At 39.1% G+C, this 22,172-nt stretch overlaps 2 protein-coding genes across 2 annotated transcripts; both read right to left on the minus strand.

Annotated features, from left to right (window-relative positions):
• Window positions 1–327: 327 nt before the first annotated feature.
• asf1bb (anti-silencing function 1Bb histone chaperone) lies at window positions 328–3,821 on the minus strand. Its single transcript, XM_026358890.1, has 4 exons — window positions 3,503–3,821; window positions 2,620–2,735; window positions 2,286–2,462; window positions 328–1,419 (listed from the first exon to the last, which is right to left on the minus strand). Exons 1-4 carry the CDS (start codon window positions 3,609–3,611, stop codon window positions 1,222–1,224), a joined length of 600 nt encoding a protein of 199 aa, XP_026214675.1. The 5' UTR covers window positions 3,612–3,821; the 3' UTR covers window positions 328–1,221.
• Window positions 3,822–4,672: 851 nt separating this feature from the next.
• LOC113162368 (complement C3-like) lies at window positions 4,673–22,172 on the minus strand. Its single transcript, XM_026360453.1, has 44 exons — window positions 21,982–22,172; window positions 20,797–20,992; window positions 20,502–20,664; window positions 20,162–20,250; window positions 19,853–19,941; window positions 19,459–19,541; window positions 19,273–19,360; window positions 18,730–18,832; window positions 18,506–18,626; window positions 18,177–18,292; window positions 17,791–17,937; window positions 16,339–16,429; window positions 16,126–16,220; window positions 15,805–15,990; window positions 15,487–15,639; window positions 15,026–15,155; window positions 14,625–14,693; window positions 13,994–14,191; window positions 13,571–13,691; window positions 13,290–13,378; window positions 13,052–13,191; window positions 12,476–12,691; window positions 12,316–12,379; window positions 12,142–12,231; window positions 11,827–12,033; window positions 11,589–11,664; window positions 11,292–11,448; window positions 11,080–11,169; window positions 10,453–10,603; window positions 10,125–10,210; window positions 9,502–9,579; window positions 9,194–9,349; window positions 8,697–8,759; window positions 8,464–8,545; window positions 8,328–8,376; window positions 7,658–7,748; window positions 7,137–7,226; window positions 6,850–6,967; window positions 6,525–6,614; window positions 5,895–5,987; window positions 5,708–5,791; window positions 5,455–5,502; window positions 5,179–5,323; window positions 4,673–4,982 (listed from the first exon to the last, which is right to left on the minus strand). The coding sequence occupies exons 1-44, from the start codon at window positions 22,062–22,064 to the stop codon at window positions 4,808–4,810; spliced, it is 5,049 nt and encodes a 1,682-aa protein (XP_026216238.1). The 5' UTR covers window positions 22,065–22,172; the 3' UTR covers window positions 4,673–4,807.

A 22,172-nucleotide genomic window follows, 5' to 3' on the forward strand; every position in this document is an offset into this window, starting at 1 on the left:
GAGTTAGTCCCTTACCTAAGAAGAGATAAAATGGGTGAGAGCAGACAGCCCCCTCCCTTTTGTGCTGCAGTTGCCCAGCAACATGAGGGTAGAGTGAAAATGGTGGAGTGGTGCTGCTGCATTTTATGAATGAAATTTGGAAAAAAGAAAAGGAGCCAGGGGGAGCCAGAGAGGGGAGGAGAAAAAGTGAACTGATGCAAACACACACACACACACACACACACACACACACGTGCCGAGTCTCACTGCTGTTGCTGTTTGTTTTCTTACTAAAAAGCAGCTGTGTAAGATATGGTGAGTACCAAAAAACAGCGCATTATTCACATAACAAATTTTATTAACCTCGTCACTGTTACAATTACTGTGGAGGAGAATATATAGTAAGTACAAAAAGAATAAATGCTTTGTCATCGTGAAGACAAAGTAAGCGCTGGGAAATAATTATTTACAGTAAGTCTAAATTATCAAAACAACTCGACTGCAAAAGGACATCCATATCTCATGTTTTCCTTCACGATTTGTGCATAATTACAGACATCCCGTGTAACATTTTACAGAACTAAACTGCGACCTGTTTGGAAGAAGCATGTTTATTGAGTTATCTAGATAACTAGAGGGCAGAACAAGGTTCTACTCTGCATGAATTATCCAGCTAATGCTAAGTAAAGCTGCTTTTTGCAACAGCCCCTTTGGCCCATATTTTAAGTTCAGAATTTGTTTCTATTGGTACTTAGATGTTATAAATTAACATAAGATGGCACAGACCTTCACAACAGTGAAATGCTTTACTATCAGCAGTTGATGGTACGTTGACATACAAAGTACTGCTCGCAGCTTGGGCCTGTGCTCAAGAGGACAAGATCAACAGCGCAGTAAGGGCCCGAAACAGGTCAACATCTGTGTAGCAGTATGACTTGCACTGTCAGGAGGATATGACAGCCCTTTGTGTTAAGACAGAGATGCAGTAAATAAGGCAGTGGTGGTTGTGCAGATCTTTATGTGATGAATGTGCACAAGAGAAAAAATGTCAAACAGTCCAGATCCATCCCATGTGTGTACGCCATTTAGAAGTGTTCCTACTGCCATGTCCATGCTTCGTCTTAATGTCCACATGTTAAAGTGTTACTTCCAAGGCCTCGTTATCCAAATGTGTGTTTAAGATGTGAGTGAGCTTCGAAGAAGAAGAAGGGCTTCATGTCCATTATGTTAATCTGATAACTCTTACATGCAGTCCATGGAGTTGTCTGGCATCAGTCCAAGAGGTGGCATCTTTCCTGGTATGCACGATGGAGGGAGCATGCTGCTGATGTTAGGGGACGGGTCAACGTTCTCGCAGTCCTCCATCTTGTCTGCCAAGCCCTCCCAGTTAATATGAAAACGGGTGACCCGGGGGTTGGAGGCTAATATATTCCTCTGGAGCTGAGAGAATAAAGCAGTGGGTAAAATCAAACCTACAATCTACAATAATGTCTACATTTCTGATCAGTTTTGTTTTAGTTAAATACAGACTTCTTACCAACCTTCAATAAACAACTTGTTCAAATATTATTTCTGCTATAGATTAAACTGATGTTTGATAAACATTAATAACCACAGCAGCTTTGAAGGTATGACAGTTTGTGTTTTATCAGCTTGAAACTATTGCAGTTAGTTGTAGTCTTGTAATATTTTTAACCTTGATGATAATCAGATCACACTGCATGACTAATGTATGCAAAAAAAACAGGAAATTCTAAATAGTTCACCCCTCTTTTTACCCATTGTATTTACTCAATAAAACCACAGACCTGTACTGATGTTCTGATGGATGATATTGGAATTTGAAATATTAGGGTAGCTAGATGAACTTCAAGTCATCTGGGAGCATCGTGACCATTAATTTATGATTTTGCAGATGCCTGAGCCAAAATGATTAAATGTATCTAAACTTTGCCTTAACCATGTCTTTTAGAAAATACAGAAAAAGACAGTAATAAACAAACCAGTTCCCGTAATTCCTCTTTCTTGATGCAGTTGTTGTTTGTAACATCCATATGAGGGCAGCAGAGGGCAGTAGAAAATAATGTTTATTTTAATTCAGCCTTCTAACAAGAATGATCCATACACAGTGCTATATGTTTTTACTAGTTGAAGATCAGGCAACACAGTCTTTTTTTCCCCTCAAATGTTATAAAAGATCACTGAGATCTGTGTTATGATGCTGTCTATTGAGAACAGAGTGCTGTGGTTTGATCACATTTTTACCTAATCCATAACAGACCATTGTGAACCTTTGTGTGCATTACCTGAGTGTAGTCTGGTTTGAGAGGTGGGTTTTCCCGCAGTTCAGGCTCAGTGTACTCGTTGTTGACATAGTAGCCGACACGAATGAACTCCTGACCACGGTAAGTGCAGGTTATAAGAACTACAGTCACTCCCACAGCGTCACTCTCTGGAATCAGCCCTGTGTTTGGAGCATCAGCCTGAGGGGACCGACAATAAGACAATGAGAAGGCAATCTGATCAAATTAAACTGCACTAGTCACCAAGAAAAATAATAAATGCATTTACTTAAGTGTCTTTCAAAGAGAAATTTATTTGGAAGCAACGTAATTGATAACATAAATTCAGCTTATTCACCTGAAACACAAACATGTGTCTGCCAGCTGGTACTGGGCCAACCAGTACTGAGTCCAGAACCTGATCGTATTCCTCACTCTCAGCCGAACCCACATAGATAATCTTCCACTCCAGATCTGACGACACACACAGGACAGTAATGAGACTGAGGTTATGGGTTACACACAGGGTTGATGAACTTCAAGCAAGACTGCAACTTGTTATGACTAAAAAACAAAAACTGGACACGTTTTGCCAGTGGAATTCTTTCTTGATAGGTTAAAACCTTTCACTATTCAAAGTAGTCAAGTAGTCCAACCAAGTCCAGTTGACTTGGCTCCACTTCCAGATATCTGACAGGGTAAAGATGACTGAGAATCTTCACGTTTTATGGGAATACTAAAAATTACAAAGGACCCACTGAGATTTCATACCGATAGCGACAATTATGACTTATTACATAGCTCAAGCCAATGTCAATGTCTCAGAAAAAGCATGTGAGTTTATTGAGTTAAAGCTACACATGCTTCTGCTTCCTTCTCTCTGCGGTTCGCGGCAAACTCGCTGCGCTTGTCGGTTGCTACAGTAACATGACTTGATCAACCAATCAGATTCGATCACAAACTCCACAGAAGGTCCATGAACCAATCGCTGCAGGCAGGGGGCGGGGCGATAAGCACAAACGCGCCAGCGCCAATTTTTAACAATTTTGAAAATGAAATGAAAAATCCCAGCTGTTATCCATGTACGAACAAATCAACACGCCTTTTAAGTACTTACGCTAAACCTCATCTACCTATAGTGTATAATTTACCAAACAGGGATTATGTCCATAAGGGCAGCTAGTATTCAGCAGCTAAAATGAACGTATTACAAACAGTAGTTTGCTGAAAACAATACCCACCTTCCGGCAAATCTTCCATGCACTCAAACGTTATTTCAAACTGAAACGGATTTCCAAATGGGCTCGGGTTGTCCAGCACAGCGACATTTACCACTTGCACCTTGGCCATGGCGTTATTTTCTGAAGCACCTCAACCTGGAAAACTAATCAGCGATTCTCTTCTGCGAACGTGTGGAGGAAACAAATAAAAAAAAAAAAACGTGACTCTAGCCGTGTTCCCGAGATATTTCACACGCTTTGACGCTGCTTGTCTTCAAGGCTTAAATCAAAGTTTGATTCCTTTATTCTGCAACAACACCAACTTGACCCGGCGGCTACTGTGTCAAAAGCGGAAGTATGTCACCTACTTCTTCCTCGACGTCTTTATTTCTGGCAGACAGCATTGTTGCGCGATGCTGCCCCCTGTCAGAATCAGTTTAAATAACTTTCTTGTTGTTGAAACTCGGGAAAGTCACCAAGTGACAAATGAATACAAGCTCTGTTGTTATTGTCAGTGACTTCAAAATGGGTCAAATACTCTAGACCCAATTTCCTCACCACACAGTAGCATGTTTTGTTTTTCTTTTCTTCTTTCTTTCCTTCTCCATAAACTACTAGCAGAGAACTAATAATATAATAATATTGTGTAATATTGGAGCAAGTAGAAAAATGTCATTGAATCACCAAAGTCATTCAGATACATTCTTCTTGGAGCCTTGAATGTCTGTTACTCAATTTGAGCCAAACAATCAAGTGAACATCGATAAAAAAAGTGAAAACGTTTTATTTTCTGGTACCTCTGAAGGAAAAATCTCATGATCACTCATTAGGATTCTTCCTGGCTGACATGGCTTAAAGTATTACCCTGCTCTGTTGTAGTATAACTCTCTAAAAGCTCTTTTGTCTTGCATATCTCTGGAACAAAATGGGTGCTTACTTGAAGTGGGACGGATACATTTAAGTAGATTGTAGTAATATTTGATAAGACTATCGTATTTAATTAGTATCACAAGTGTCAATAACATTACGTTGAACGTCAATTGTAAAATGTCTGATGTATTGAAGATGGAATATAGAATAGTGGACGCCAAATAAATGTTTAGACTTACTTTAGAGCAAATAGTGATTTTCTCTTTTGAGTGAAAGTGTAGATATGAATATTAAAATGAAAAGATTAAATAGACATTGAGATAACAGAACATAACATTTTAATTAACAGGATGTATCGTCATGACTTTTGCATAACATTTATCTCAGAGCACTAAAAGATTAATATGAGACAGAAGCAAAAGTTGAGCAATCCAACAGACGTATTTCTTCTCGTTTTCATTTCTGCTGACATCCAAAGATTGTTAGCGTGTCGACCAACTCCTCCAGACCCAAACAGGTAGCTCTGATAGGGTTGTGTTCCCTAGCCTGTCTCCCGTTCGTTTTAGCCTGACACTCCTCGTCCGTTGGCCAGTACTCGATCCAGGTTCTCTCACCGAGCATATACACATACCTGAAGAGGATTAAGTAAAAGCTATAGACGGACGGTTGTCATGTAACTACATACTGCAAACTACAAAATGCAGCTTTTAAATCACGTGAAGTCAAATAATCTCCCATCTAAAACATCTTGAAAGGAAATTCAAATAGGAAAAGTAAGTAATAGTAAACAATGACATGCACAAACGTTTTAATCCTCATTTACTCACGATTTCATCTCCTCATTCCTTTTGACATCTCTGGTCAAGCCCATGATTAGGTACGCTTTGCCTAGTGTCAGATTCAAATCCACCCTGCAGTGGGGATAACTGAGAAACGTGCGCAATTTCCCCTCTGGAGCAACGTCACAGTTTTCTGTTATTAACATTAAAGAAAAGATAAAGCATGTTACATAAAATATCTAATTACATTAAAGATGCATAACAAATAACCACAGCTGTTTTCTTTCACAACTGTAAAAAAAGGGAAGAACAAGGCAGGCTCACTTTCAATCCTTGAGTCCTTCCCTTCCTGCAGCTCACACGCATCAGTCCCTGTGATTAAATTATTAAAAAAGAGAAACAAGACATACCAAATTCACATTTACATAATAACATATGCAGCATTAAAATGTTACAGTTTTATTGTCACACAATCATCTCGTACACATTTCGTTTCTGGGGGGGCCTTCAAACACATGTACACAAGCACAGTAGTTTTTACACAGTTATAATTCTGAATGTTTAAATAAATACTCACCTTCTTTAATGACTTTCTCAACCCGCATGGTGTAAACGTCAGTGGACAAATCAGCGGTGAAATTTTCCACTCTCACTTTGTAAACTGAGAACAGACAACAAGTTGTAGATTGTCACTTCAATACACACACACACACACACACACACACACACACACACACACACACACACACAAAAGAAAATCTTACCAAAATCAATTTTCATGTCTCTCTCGGACTCACAGGCCTTCTGTGTGCGAGCTTCATTGCTTATCTTTTCCTTATTTTGCTTACTGCAGTTCTCTGGAAATACAATACAATATATGGCACAACGTTAGCACACAAGTGGTTAAATACAGTTAGGACAGGTGCCGGAAGTGGTGGTCTACACTTAAAGACCTCTGTCCATTGTGACTACACAACAGTTAGACCTACAGTAGGGATCTGGACTGATTTTGACATTCAATATGATGTTTGTGCTCTACTCTTTCTTTACTGTAGAGAAAAAGAAAAAATATTAACAAACTATGTCACTCAAAATGTATTTGCACTATATCAGATATCCTTTTTTTCCAAACAGGTCAAAAAGTCAATACTGTTAATATTACTGTAAACTATGAAAAAATAAACACAAAAAATCTGATATTTGATAAAAAAAAAACCCACATTTGGTGTACTTCATTAGAGATGGCATCTTTTTTTTACAGGTGGATAAAGACTGTGCCTTTGTTAAAGAGTGGTCAAATGTGTCCCAATGTGGGTCTGTTTGCTGTATCACTGGATCCTTTAGCAAAGGGCTTTGAATGTTACAGTAAATCTTTACTCACACAGCTCACTTACCTTCAGCACATGAGCACTCGTTACCGCTACAGAGCCTCAGTAACTCTCCATCTCTCCTGTTTGGGTGGTAGAATTTCACACACTGTGTCTCTGCAAACATGAAAAACAAAACATTTGTAAAACATTTTGCAGTGATTGCTTGCTCATAATACACTGGAAAATTTGCATTCATCCTCTACCTGTGGAGGCTGCTCATTAAAGAACTAAAAACAAAGATTACTTGTGTTCACATTTTTCTGACATGTAAACTCTTGTCAAGCTAAGACATAGGACCTATCGTGTCATTCACATCAGCCTTTTGTTTCTGGGTGCCTTTGAGACTCACGGTTATTGTGCTGATGGTCATAGTATTCATAGACTGTCACAGCAGCTGGTTGTAAGACGCCCACTTTCAGTGTCTGGTGGATCCTAAACGCAATCTCCTCTGAACGACGGTGAGAAACCTATGAGAGGCGTCCAACAGAGGTACAGTATGTAAAAGAAAAATTTTAACCAAACACGCCCACAACATAATCATATTAAAGCTGTGTATTAGGTGTCAGATTAAGCATAAAACCTTTTTTAACTTGAATTTAAGAGACAAATAAAATGGAAGTAAAGCTGGTTTCTTACACTCTTCAAGTAAATGATGAGTGAGCCTCTCTCTGACAGGACTTTGTTCATCTCATAGTTTGAAATGGTGCGGTCATGTCCTTTAGACAACTACACACACGCACACACACACACACACACGCACACACACACACACACACACACACACACACACACACACACACACACACACACACACACACACACACACACACACACACATACACACAAACATATGATTAGACAATGATTAAAACTCTTAAAGACCTCATGGGGGAGCAACTGGAATTGCTTTACGTGGATGAGAAGTTTCACGTCTCATCCAAATGTCTTCAGAGGAGGTGGCCTAAGGCATCATCTGTCACCAACTTACTGTCATTTACACTTTATCTCAGGTGATCCCAACAAAACACATGAATGTTAGGTGGAACAACAACCCATGACGAACTGAGAATCTTACGGGCAAACTCGTAAACACATCCTGTTTCCACAGTCCATACACATCGACCTATGAACTTTGAATATGTGTGTGTAAGTCTTACTAAGTTCAGGTCATCTGTGTCAACAGTGTACCCAGTTAACAGGCCAATATCCAAGATTGACATGGTCGCATCACGCTCTGTGTCTTTGTACCTGCACACAGAATGGACAGAATAAAACAGACAGTCAAGTGAAAAGCAAGATATCTAATACCAATAATATATATAAAGATTTCAGGATTCATAGAAAATCATGAGCTGCAGAGAAGTAATGATTCTGCTGTCTGAACTCTTGTCACAGAAAATGGGCTGTGTCAAACAATTTCTGCATATGTTGGACACCCTGAACAGGGCAAAACGTGGCTTTTTGCTGGTTTAAAGAATTAAGGGAGCAATTGACTATGCACATGTGCAACTTATCCCCTCTGAAAACATGCATACAGGAATTGTAAGCACACACACTCTTGAGACAGATGGTGAGTATGGAATTACTGTGTTTAAGGTAATTCATCATATGATTTGTAAATCCACCATGGTCTTTCACCAAACTCGCCATGACAGACACCAGCAACACACTCAAAACCTCCCTTAGATACAACCACCTCCACCATGTTCGCTCCTTTTGTTAATCACACTCTTATTTTTAGTGAATCGCTTACAAAATACTACAACATGTTTGAGTTCCTGGTAAATCAGGCCTCTAATGCGAGAAAGCATGTAGGCGACTACTTACAAAATGTCTATTTTTAGCTTGTATGTCTTCTTATCCTCTTCGATTTTCTCTGAAGGAATAAACCAATAAAAACATTGTTTATTTGTTCACATCAATTAAAGAGGGTCAAATGAGGGGAGAAAACATAAGAAATCACCTGGGATGAGCTGCACAGTCATGTCAAACTTCTGACAGTTGCTTTCCTTTTCTTTGGGCAGAGCATAATACAGCGACACCATCTGAGACAGAGAACGTTTATCTTAATGGATAATTCCAATTGACCACAGAAATAGAATCGAAAAGTCAGTCGACATTATTATTGGTAATAACAACACTGTACTCGTCAGTCTTACAAACGTCTATTGTGTGAACTAAATGTGTCATACTCACCTTCACTGTTGCTTCTCCTGTTCCAGTGGCAATCACTTTCACATCCTTGTTTATATAGTTTATCTGTAGGGATTAAATTGAGATGTACACATACAGACACACAGAGAAAGAAAGAAATAACATGCAGAGGAATTATAATGTAAAAGCTACTTCAATCAGTGTAATGTTAAAGGGGAATTATGTCCAAACCTGAGCTTTACTGAGTTCTGCTCTTGATTTCAGGCCCATTTAAAGTATGATTGAATCTAATAGATGCAAGAAGCAGTCATAAATAAAGTAGCTGGTGATATTTTAGAGCGGTAAAAATGGGTTTAACTACAGAAACTCCAGTTTCTGCCTGCAGAAAATAACATATTTTTCAATGTGTAGCAAGATGTTTTAAGATTTTTTCAGTGTGATTTGAACCTGTTATGGGGCAAAAGCTGTGCACGTACCAGCTTTACTCTCCTAACTAGTGGTCTTTAATGCAACTGTTATTGTTCTCACTGCATTTTCACCTTAGATGTTTTGGTAGTATAGTGAGTTTCTCTGTTGAAGTTTATTTTTTCAACCCCTGTCCTGTCTGGAAGCACGAGGTCCACATTGACATCATACTCTGGTTCTTTAGCACTGACCCAGTACTCAGCTATTGCCTGGTACACCATTATAGTAGCCTGGAAGGAGGAATAGAGACAGTGAGGGAGAGGTGTTGTTTGTTTTATTAGTAGATTCAGTAACAAAAGAAGCTCGACTTCACCAAAAAGACCCAACACACAGTAGTTAGTAGTGTATTGTGATAAGTAGAGAGACAGAGAGAGACTCCTACCTGAGTCGATCCGTATCCTCCACCGTCTGTCTGCTGCTGGTTGAACCATCTGACAAAAGGCCTGGCATCTTCAAAAGCCTTTAATGAAGAAAATCAAGAAAAGAGTTGAAACCTCTGTGGTTGACAATACATAAGACTAACAGTCCTTTAAATGCAAGTCCTCTTCATCATTCCCTTCATGTTTTCACAGTTTTGACCAGTAAAAAAAAAAAAAAAAGCCCCTTCTCCATATGGGCCATATTACTGTGTAACAAGCTAATTATTGCAAATTGTATTATCAATAAAATACATATTCTAATCGCAGTTGGGTGAAAAGATGTGAGTTGTTGTGTTGTGAGTAATGTTATTTCACATTCCAGACCAACAAAGTAAGAGTTATTAAAGTTAAAATATTTGAAACTAACGTAAGGACATAAATAATTAACTTGAATTATGATTCAGACTATGTCAGTACTAGTTTACATTGCTTGGTAAACTGTTTCTATTTTTGGTTTTACTCTATAACAGACTTTGAGAAAGAATCTTTGTAGCTATTTTAAAATATGAGTGTTGATTTCTTAACCCTGCTGATTCTTCCACAGCTTGACATGCTGGTTACATAGAAGTAAGTAGAAACTACTCACCTTGGCCTTGACGAGAGCCAGCAGAGCATAAGCTGTGGCCTCCAGTGTGAAAAGATGTGAGCTAGGTACAGGCACGTGATTTAACTCTGAGGGAGAAAGACATATTTAAATGTGACACAATCTTTATTGACCTACACCTACCTAAACCAAAAATTCCAAAATGCCTAAAAAAGAACTAAGAAACAAGAAAAAAGTATGTGTTCTTGCTCATTGACACACATAAACACACAATAGACAGAGAGTACAGGTCCAATAATCATTAAAACTGCATCTGTGTAAGTGTAAAAGGTTTACAGCTCTTTATCTTATCCAGAAACTTTATGTATACCTTGGGAAATAAACCTGGAGAGGATCTGTTTGTTCAGTCTGTTTTCGTTGGCCAGGGCATATGATGATATTGCAGCAGAATAAGGACTAGTGAGGCTGTACAGATGCTTCTCCAGGTACTCCACTGCCTTTTTTATTCTGTCTTCTAGACCCTGTGAAAAAGGAAAAGACACAACAACCTGTTGAGGTCAAGCTGCAGTGAGTGGCAAATGTAGCCATGTGCATGCATGGTGCTGATCCTGTTAAGGGTTGTGGAGCGTATTCCAGCTGCCTTTGGGCGAGAGGCAGGGTACACCACAGGTCACCAATCTATCACAGGACCACACGTTGAGACAGCATGCTTTCCAATAAGAACAGGTGAAAACAGCTCATTGGACAGCACTATGTTTTAACTACTGGGTTTTCTTAGGTAGGGATTTGATCCTTTGTTCTACAGAAACGGGGTGTGTTAAAGTGCCGCAGCGCACAGCAAAAGGAGTGAAGGAACCGATTACTGGGTTGCATTTATTAGTCTGCTGTTACTGTGTGCACTTTGAACTCAGTTTTCCTGTGGCTGTGAAAATCACTAAGAAATGTATTAAGAAAATGAAATAAATAGAGAAACACTGTATGAGGGCTGAATACTTACAGTATCGTTACATATTGTGCGTGTCTCCTGCATAGCAATGAGGCAGAATGCTGTCATAGAGACATGTGAGTCTGTGCCACGAACATCACCCTAAATGTGCACACATTGAAACGAGTCAGTGCAGTCTTCAACATATCACTACTAAACATCAGTTTATTCATAGACAATGATAGGAAAAAAATAGATTAACAACTGATGTCACTGTCACGCACAATCATCTCTCCATGGATGATTGTTCCAATGTCTCTAAACATGCCGTCAGGCTGCTGCGCTGTGGTCAGAAACCTCACAGCCTTACAGATCACTTTAGTATCCACTGCCACAAGCTCATAGGCCATGGCAAACACCTTAGCAACATAAGCTGTCAGCCTAACAGAGGAGAAGAGAGGGTACAAAAATCTATCATTTGCATTAGTTAAATAACAAAATGAGCTGCATCTAATATGATCTCAGTTCCTCAGAATGACAGAATGGTTATGTATGAGTTCACAAATGCTCGGATGTTTCACCAGGTGCTGCCGTCATATTTGGGAAACACAGCAAAGGACCCATCATTCTTATTGAAGGCAAGTTCATTTTGGTAACCTGAACACAAACAAAAAACACAGGCTTTATGCTTAGCGCCATTTCACCGTGAAAGCATCTTATCCACTGAAAAACAATCTTGAAAGTCCTGGATAATTGTTCTCCTGAGTCAACTTTGTGTTTTCTTAAATTTGTGCAAATAAACCACGAGTGGAAGCCCACCGGTTCTAATGTGCTGGATTGCTTCTTTGCGTTTTTCAAAGCCCACTTTTTCCCACTGGTTGGTTTTGTCCAAATACATGGTCGCAATGAGAGGCAGCGTCATGCTTATCATGTTCTGCTCTCCGCAGCCTGACGGCTCTTTGATGAGAGTCCCCATAGACGTGCCACTAATGGCGTTCTCTACCAGTGCACTCAACTGCTCTCTTCCTGAGGGAACAAAGGAAGAAACATAGGAATGTTAGGAACGTTGCACATATAAAGATCTTTTCCATTCAGGTGAAGCGATGGCTCCAATCAGATCATACTGTCCCTGACCTGTCACAAAGATCTGCGTAACACTAGGTGTATTTGGAACCAAATCAGATTCAGGTATTTCACTGTTCATCCTTAGTTCTTGTTTGCCACCTAATGGAAGAAACACACGTTTGGATATCACCCAAATGACACAACATACTTTCTGTGTCTACACACCTTAAATATTGAACTCACCAACACCTTTCTTAACAGGGTCAAGGGTTATGCTCTTTAATGATTTTGTCAGTACGCCTTCAGGCTAGAAAGACGAAAAAGAAACAGTAATTAGTGTTCGCAATCACTGTTTGTGCCACAGCTAAATAACAAACTGAAGCCAGGAGTGCGTTTGTCCTACCACCACCAACAGCTTCTTTCTAATTCCATCATTGAGTGATGATGAGCCTTTAACAGCTGCTTTGACCTCAACGTCGAATTGTCCTTCCTTCATGGGAATAATGATGAAAGGTACAGATCGTGTAGATCCTGCCCCAACTGTAACCTCCTGACGATACTTCCCACGCCGAGAAGCTGAACTGCACAAACGGTTGTTCTCAATCAGTTCTACACGCACCTTGACAAACAGGGGATGAAGATGTGGAGACTGATTGATATGTAGGGACTTGAATACAGACAGACACAAAGAGCAGATTTGGTGTGATTAGATGACTCGGGGTCTGTACTCTTTAGGGTTGTTTTTATAAAGTTGTAAAATTCTGTATTCTGTATCTGTATTACTTTGACTATATGTTATGTTAGGATGTCACAACCTCATCATTTTGAGCAATTCAGTGCCACATGGCCTACAATTATTAATTCTAATGTTTTGTTTTGGACTTCTGTATGTCACCAAATTAAATTTTAAATAAGAGAAAACAAAATAATGTCAAAACTTTCTGTCTTGAACCAAAGAAAAAAGACAGTTCAGCCTTACAGTGGCAGAGTCACCATGGTAGTTGTGGAGGATTGCCTTTATTTCTAGTTGCTCTCCACGGACGGCAGAGTAAGGCAGCCGCAGATCAATGAAGAATGGTTTCTTCACAATTATTTCAAATGGATCGGCCACACATATACCTTGAGGATGAGAGGAGAAAGAAGCATAGACTGAAATGGAGGAGAAGGAAAAGATGGTGAAATGATATCAACTTCAGCGTGTCGATGGGAATCCTCACTGTGAGTTCTTGAAAGGCTGATGGCCGTGAGCTGCCAGGTTGTGATTGAGTCTTTCAAACGTTCTTTGTATTCCCCCACTGTGGTGTCACTGAAATGCATAAGAAAACAGTCGAGTTCTTAGTGGGGTCATGGAGGCAGCTCAGGAACAGATTACATACAGTACATGCATGAATTTCAGCTGAGTAGCATGTGTACATGTGCATGTATGGATTTGTATTTGTTAAATTTGTCACATTGGTAAGTTTAAGTTTATCGCTCGCATGTGTTTCACTTGTCTCACCAGTTTGTTGTTCCATCAGAGCAAAGAGGCAAAACTAAATTTGTCCACATCCAGCTTTCAGGGAACTGGGTGCGAGAAACTATATCAGTGCTGTCCATGTAACTGTTCTCCTCCTCTTCACCTGGTGTAGTTCAAAAAAAGTTTGTATTTGGACCATGTACGTAAGTAGCGTTTTTTTTATAAATCAAACAATAAAACAATGTTTTACATGAGATTTAATGCTAGAACAAGGCCCAATCTTGTGGACATCAGAGGGTTAACTTTTACTGCCATTTAATTCTGGGAATAAACAGCGTTGGACAGGGCAGTGTGCAGAGTGCCATTTGGAGACATAAAGGTATAGAAACACACTACAACCATTAGACTTTAACTGAATGTAAGAAATTATGTCTTTCCTGCTATCCCTTGTTCCCCATCTCTTACTGCGGGCCAGTAGGAGGCTGTCCTGCTTGTTCTCAGTTCTTTGGTTTGCCAGCTCCCTGCAGCAATGCAGGAAGGCCTCAACACAGGCTGCCCCATCCACGATGTACTCGCTGCGCCTCTCACAGTTGTATGAGAGGGGGGTGTCCCTCATGCCACTCAAACAACAGTCTCGTTCCTTTTTTTCTTTATATTGACTAACTGAAATGAGAAGAGGGCGACAAAGAGACTGTGGTGAGAGGGAAAGCCTTGTAAAATAGAAATGAGAATTTCTGAGAATTGCACCCTGAACTTTGAACTGGTTTCATCACTGTTCACTCCCTGGTGGGGCTGATCATTTTGCCCATCTTACATTTTGGCACCAACATTTGACATAAAGCTGATTTATTTTACATTACAAAATGTACCAACTAGGCAAATTAGGACAAAGACCTCAACATTGCTGAAGGTTAGAACTAGGACTAAGGTTATATGATTGAACTTTAGGGTAATGTACCATAATTCTGTGAAGATGGATAGGTGGATATCTTAAAATACCAACAATGACCACTAGGGCTCCATACATTCTCAGTGCCCTGATCTGTACAGATAATACAATATGTTGTATGTTATGTTACCATCTTGAGATTCTTACCTAAACTGGTTTTGACATCCAGTATAGTGCTCGCTCGTTTCCTCCTGCTGGAGCCTGGACATTTAATTTCTGAAAATGTAAAACAGAATAACTCTTAAACACCACCCAGCAAGAATAAACCTACAGCTAAATTCTGCAAATTACAAAATCAGACTAAAGTACTCCTATGTGACAAGATGAAATAAATGTGTTGCATGAATATGTTATTTATCTAATAGTTTTTAGGGTGTTAAAGGATGAGTATTGATATTTATGAGGAAGATATTTATACATGCACCACAGGACCTACTGCTGCCTGTATTTCCAACTCTCTGTTCAGCTGATTGTTACATGTGCTCTTGTTTAAACAAATGTTAATGAACCTAAAGCAATATTCTCAAGGAATTTTGTCAGGAAGTCACCTTGTCTGTATGGACTTCCTGAAGCCACATTGGACTGAAACAACAGACCAGCATCATAAAATACACTCATTGCGTCCCTCCCTCCACCTGGTGTGCAGCCAGGATCATACTTGTCCACGATGTCCCATATCTGAACAGAGTAGAAGTCATGTAGGCAGAAATGCGATCACATAGCAATAAAACTTCCATTTTGACATTGCATAACAGCTATTGATGTTAATATTATGATGGTAGAAACACTTCTGACTCTTCACAGTATGTCCTTCTCAACAATACTGCTACAATTAAAGTGAGACCACATATACCTTTACTGATTCCTGGGATGAAAAGCTAAATAAATAAGAAATAAATAAATAAATTCAAATAGATAAGAAACCCTGAATTCTAAGTAGACTAACTATAATTAAGTAGGCTATTTTTTTTATCACAAAAATATTTCAAGGGTGAAATTAAGAAATTGCCTTTTTCTGGGTGAGGCGGTGCTGGTTATTTAGGACGTAAACACCTTTGTCAACTGCCACCAGTCCCACCGTGGCACCTGGATCTCCTTTTACCTTTAGAACAAACCTATTAGCAGGCTCGTATGGTGGACGGGTGGATGCTTCTAGCTTCAACTGATAAAGGAAAAATGGGACATGAATGAAACATGCTCATTTTCATTTGTCAAAGCAGTAGAATAAAAACTGCTTTGTACGTATGCATACCGAAAACGACATGTATTTGCATTTGTGTCTAGAGAAAATTTGTTAACGTGATCATTTTTGTACTATGTGTCTCACCGAGCCCATGCAAGATCCCTTGACATCAGCCCAAACAGAGTCTGATACCACTTCGTTCTCCTTTGTATGGTAGAAGGCTATGATCCGGAACGATGGCAGCATGTCATTGGTTACAGTGACTGTTGCAGCTGTCAGTGGTCTCGGCCCATAACGGCCGTGTTTCACCAGTTGACCTCTACTAAGGATCTGAGAAGATGGATTTAAACATCAGCATTATCTAACATACAGTAGGTTAGGGTTAGGGTTAGGTTTTACTACATAAGTTGTGGGAAGCCACACAGTCACACATTTACACGTGTACAGATACTCCAAACCTCTCACCAAGAATGTGACATCATGTTTTGCATTTTCATGATTGTTGAGGTTGATGGTGATTTTCAGGTTGTCTCCCACTTTCACTTCAGTCGAATCCACCCCTGTAATATTGATATTGCACATTTATATTTGGCATGTAAATACTGGTGAACTCTTAGGGCAGCACTGTCACCACCACCACCATGTTGTGATGTGATGATGTGTCAGGTTGTCTCATACCTATGTAGATATAGCTCTTGCTGCTGGTGGTATATGGGTGAGCTGTCATGGTGGCTGTTGCTTGGGTAACGCCAGGAGCGTTTGTGTTTGCCTATGTTTGAAGACACAGGTTTGCATACTGTTATATAAAGTAATATACATACATACTGTATATTCTTTCTTTGTCAAAATAACATCTATTTTGCATTTTGTCTGTCTTATGTATGTGTTATTAAAAGTATATGTTATTTTTGTTGATGTTTTGCTTTGCCTTTTGTCTATTTGGATGAGGGTTTTCCATTAATTAAGTGATTAGTCAGTATGTTGAGCTGTCCTGGCCACTGCATATGAGAAAGAATCCTCAAATACTTGAATGAAGTCTGCCAGCAACTTTGCTCTCATGTGCAACTCCCCCTTCTGGAGAAGTTCAGGGTTTTGGTGCACATCTGAAAGCAGCTTATGGTGGTACAAAGACTCCCTCTACTGGTACGTGAGAGCATCTGGGATGTTATTATAAAAGCTATAATGTTATAATGTTAATGTATTCTGTCAGTGTAGTCTCACTACGAACTTGTATGTTTTATGTATGCTATTTGTGGGTGTTTTACTTACTTACTTAATTTAAGCGTAGAGATTTTTCTAACAATCCATTTGCATAATTAAATGGAAAAATTGTGTTTCTCATCAATAGTTTCATGTATTTTGAAATGAAAATTAAAAAAAATTAAGTTTCAGCATTATATGATTTCCTATTTCTATTACCGGTACTATCAATTAACTATTTAAATTGAACAGAAAAGTAAATCAACTATCTTACTCTCTATTATTTACATCCTTGCTTCCTCTGACATCACCGTCTTGCTTGCGTCACTGGCTTAAAAATGTAATTAAATCACCTTTTTATTTGGAATGTGACTAAGCTGTAAGAACTGGAGGTCACCATGCACAGCTCTCATTCTTTGCAAAATGTGCTCCAATGTTTGAATGACACCACTCAAACTTCAGCGGTACTGCTGGGGTAAATAGAGTTCCATCATACTTTAGATTATTTTTTAAACACACTGTATCGATGGAAGACACAACACCTGGAAAGAATTTTAGATGGAACAAAAGCTGCACATTTTCACCTTATTGTAGCGCTGTCCCATTCCAGCTTAAATGTGACACAGCCTCTATGGCTGTCAAGCCGTCAAGATCCATTTTCATGAAAATCTAGGCACCTCATTATTGTTTGAAGATTAGCTTAAAAATCCCAAACCGGTCATTTAACGCAAACAAAAAACAGCAACACCTCAACTATAACCAATGATGCAGAATGACTTGACAAATGATTCTTTTCACCATCTTTCTCCTGTGCTTATTTCTTTTTTTGAGCAGTAAGAATCCACCGCACAGCCACCACGACTCATCATCTTAAGAAAATGGACAACATGTGCATCCAGAAGCTCTAGAGAAATATAAGCATCCACTTACAGTAATTGTTAGTGGTTCAATCTTCATCTCTGTATTGATGGTAAGCTTTGCGAGTCCATTCTCTTTAGTCACCCCTGCTACCTTGTCTGGCTCCACCACCACAGCAACACTTTTTGCTGGCGTGCCATCAGGATTTACAACTTCAACCTGACATCAAAAACACAAACAATGATCCTCAGGAGGAAAAGCAGTATATGACAGATGAGAGTCCCACACAGGCTGAAGAAAGACATTTGTGCTTTGTGCTGCTCTCCTCTCTTCCTCCTCTACTGTTATTTCTCTTGGCTTTTGCCTTTTGGCAGCCTCATATAAGGAGGTAGCAGCTCTTTTAAATGTGTTGACAGTGTTACACTTTTATTTTACATACAATTAAATCTGTAATTTACCACAACATCAAAGGACATTCCTGGTTTGAAGTATTTGGGTGTTTTCCTGAAGTGGATGTTGTAAGGTGATGTGACGATCTGGATACCTCTCAATTCTGCCTCTACCATTTCACCACCTGTGTTGATATATATGTTCATACACACAAACAAAAAGTAAGTTAGAAATTTATATACGTGTAGCTGAAAGATTTCTGAACATACAGTAAAACAGCATTTCCACACAGTGTTTACTGTGGTCATCAAGATGGATTTCCTCCTTTTTCTCTCTTTAATTTGGAAAGACATTCATAATGCTGTACATTGACCTTGCTAATAGTATTTTTCATTACCGCTCTCTGTCAGCACACTGACTGCTACAAATATGGAACTCCCCACCAGCTCGTGGATGTTTGGAAAGGTCTCTGTGATGTGCGCCCTCTTCAGTGTACCCACTCCTTGGCCATCTTTAATCTAGTGTTAATTGATATACAAATGTATATTGTATTACAGATTACTGGACAGTAAGTAGGTACTTAGTTAATCACATATAACAAAAGGCTAAAGATGCACTCACAGACACCCTCTGAAGGGAGGCTGGAAAGCTCTTCTTTTGACCCTCGTGTACAACCCCAAATACCACATATGCATCCCCGGTCACCTCCTCACCAAACAGATACCTAAAGCAAAAGGGCATGAGAGAAAAGTTGAAGTGGACGAATTAAGCTGAATTTAGGTTTTATTGCATTTTAGAAGAGGTCCCAACATTTGTGGATTTTCAAAATTATAAAAAGTAAAAAAAAAAAAAGGGCTGTGACTGATGACTTTTCACTAACAAGGAACAGACTAAAATGGCCTCAAGCGTTTTATTGAAATTATTGATGTAAAAGGTGGTCAGTTTAATTTGTTTCATTGAGTTCCCTCTATAGGTTTAGGTCTAGTGAAAATCTGATCCAAAAAAGCAGGATGGGATGTTGACATGTGACAGACAGGCAAGCAGGTTTTCTATAGGAAACAGGCAAATGCCCGACCACAACTTATGAGTAACACACTTCACTTTTCTACCCACCTAATCAAAGCCGATATTTAAACCCACAAAACCACAAAAACCTTCACATACCTAGCTTTAATGTCAATGGTGAGATCCGAACTGTTCACGTGGAAGAAGGGCCTCGCAGATGTCAGTTTAACCTCAAAACTAGGCAGCACTGAATAATGAATCAACTTCTGTTAGTGTTCAGTGTTGTATGAAAAGTAAGTGAATGTTGAACTAGTTTTAAAATCAATCAAATAAAGATGGACTGACCATATTCTTTGACCTCAAATTCTGCAGAGAAACTCTCCTGTGGGTTGTCGGCAAACCTGGCCACCACTTTCCACAGACCAGTACTACAAACAGAAACACCAACATTAAAATACATTTCATTCATAAAGACCTGGCATTTGTTTTAGGACCAAAAAAAGAGACAGAAAATTGTGTTAAATAATTTCTTTTTATCTTGAATCTTGAAAATACTTGATGATTCAGCTGTTTGGTCTTTACATTATCATTAGTTGTTTGGCAGGCTGTATTTTACTTAACAAGTTAAAAGTCGAGAAGTAGAACTAACTAGCAAACTTTGCTGATCACACAATTCTGACTTTCAGTGAACCAAATGCACTATAACTGGAATTATATATGAAAACAAGGACATACTGACCTGACAATCTCACCAAGCTGGTAATGACCAGGGTAAATCCCTGATTGTAGAGACTTACGTTCACTACTTAAAATTATTCCATTGGGGGTCTAAAAAGAAAGAAAATATAAAGAGATTCTTTTAGAATATGATACTTGAGTACTTGAAATATAAAATTATGTGAACATGAAATGAAAGTAGTTTTTGGGACTGTAAAACGGCCGTTAGATGTGCCACAAGTGACACCTGATTGTATAGTGTGATATGATTGTAGATATATTATACAGTATATATTCAGTTCTCTGTTATGTGACAGATACAGTAAAATACCACAATCTCAGTAATAACAGAAGCATCGGTTCCCTCAGCCAACTCCACTGGCTCCATGCTGGGTTTTATTGCAAATACCCTGTACTGAACTGCCAAAAGAAAAACAGAGAGAAGGAGCACAGGTTACGTTTCATCATTGTCGCTTGTAGACAAACAGCTGTATCAACGTATCGTCAGAAAGTTTCCCACCTCCTCCCATGTATTTAACCTTTAAGGTATTGATTTTTCTATCATATCATATTTGTATATTCATGTACCTTTAAAAAAAAAAAAAAAACATTTATTGGGTTTTGTACAACACAGCTGGGTGTTCTCAGGAGTGGTATAATATCAAACACACCTCTACTGTTGGGTGTATAAAGGGTCTTGTCTGTCTGAATGAAGATGTACCCTGACTGGAAGGACACTAAGACGACCTTCTCCAGTGACACATCTGGGAACTGAGCTTGCAGGACAACATACTGTTTCATGTTGGGGTCCTTGCTGAAGCCTCTCGTAGGGATCTGAATCCAGTATAGAGAGTATAGAGAAGATGTGTGTGAGATTAGGAGTTTATGATCAAATAAAATCATATACACATCCTGCAAATGTGATAAAAATATACTGAGTAATGAAACCACATAATACAGCATTACAAAAATTTTTCCGAGGTCCTGGAATTTGTTTGCAGTGTTAAGAGTCACAAATGTCGTTGCCAGCCTATTGGTTTTGGTTGGATGGTTCATCACATTAATATCAACCCTCATGTCTCCTCCAGTGCAGTCTTGACACGCCACAAAGATGTTTTCTGCTGTTCCTACTCGCAGCAAGTTGGGAGCAGACATCACCCTCCTGCAGAGCAATGCAGACAGGTGGAGCAGCAGTCACTTTGCAGACAGTGAAAAAAGCTGATTTTGTGTTTTGAGTCCTGAGGAAGTAATTATACTGTGTGCATTATGTAACACCTGCAGCTGACTCATAATACCTGACAAAGACTGCAGCATGAAATAAAGCGTGAAACAGAGGTTTTGTGGCTGGTCATCAGCTGAACGCTTTTTCCTGTTGTTTTGGTGCAAGTCATCATGAGCCTGGTCTAACTCAGTCAGTCATGTGACCCATCTACATGATTTATTATTTGATATGCTCATAAAGTCTGCAAGTTAAAGTAAAGTACGGTCATTTCAGGAATGGTCAGTGTACAAAGCTTGCAAAGCTTGTTGTTTGATGTGGTTCTTTGCTCTCTGGGATAAAGTAAAGGTCAATACACAAATACATGATCTATTAATTATCTTAAACAAAAACCAGCGCTGGATTGACCAAAGTTTCATCATGTCTCTGGACCCTGTCCCTGGCATAATAAACAATTGCGCAATCTCAAACAAAATACAGGCCAGTTCACTGACCCAATTTTAGAAACCCTTCACTCTGACTTTGATGTGAACCTGAACAACACTTTCTAATCATGTAAAGAAAGAAAGAAAGAAAAATTAAAATATAAGTTTGTATTTTGTATGTTTTATATACAAAATTATAAAATTGTGTGAATGTGACTGATACCAACAATTCACCTTACGTTTCAATGAGACCTACAAATCACCCAGTATCTACCATCATTAATTATGATGAGGACAATAAACAAATAAACTTGTGTTGAAAATGTGTTTGAGATAGATTAATTTGGTGACGTGATGAAATCTGCTCAACTGTTCTGCTCATCTCCTTGAACAGTTATGAATTTTATTTCTTGTTCGTGTTAGGATATGCACAACGAACCTCGTATGGACAAACACAGTTAATAAAAGATATTCAGAGATGTATAAAAATAAGTCAGATTTACTTACAGTGGAGGATCCTCAGCTAGAGAACTTAGAGAGGAAAGGGCCAGACAGGCCAGCAGACACAGCCGGGTCCTACCTGATCCCATATTTGTCTGTGTAGTAAGTGCAGACTCTACACCACCCTCTTCTTATCCACTCACTTCCCCTCAGCTGTGCCCTTTTTGTGTTCAATGTTAAATACAGTGGAGACAGAA

Source organism: Anabas testudineus, chromosome 1, assembly GCF_900324465.2.
Source record: "Anabas testudineus chromosome 1, fAnaTes1.2, whole genome shotgun sequence".
In the NCBI taxonomy this organism is placed as follows: domain Eukaryota; kingdom Metazoa; phylum Chordata; class Actinopteri; order Anabantiformes; family Anabantidae; genus Anabas; species Anabas testudineus.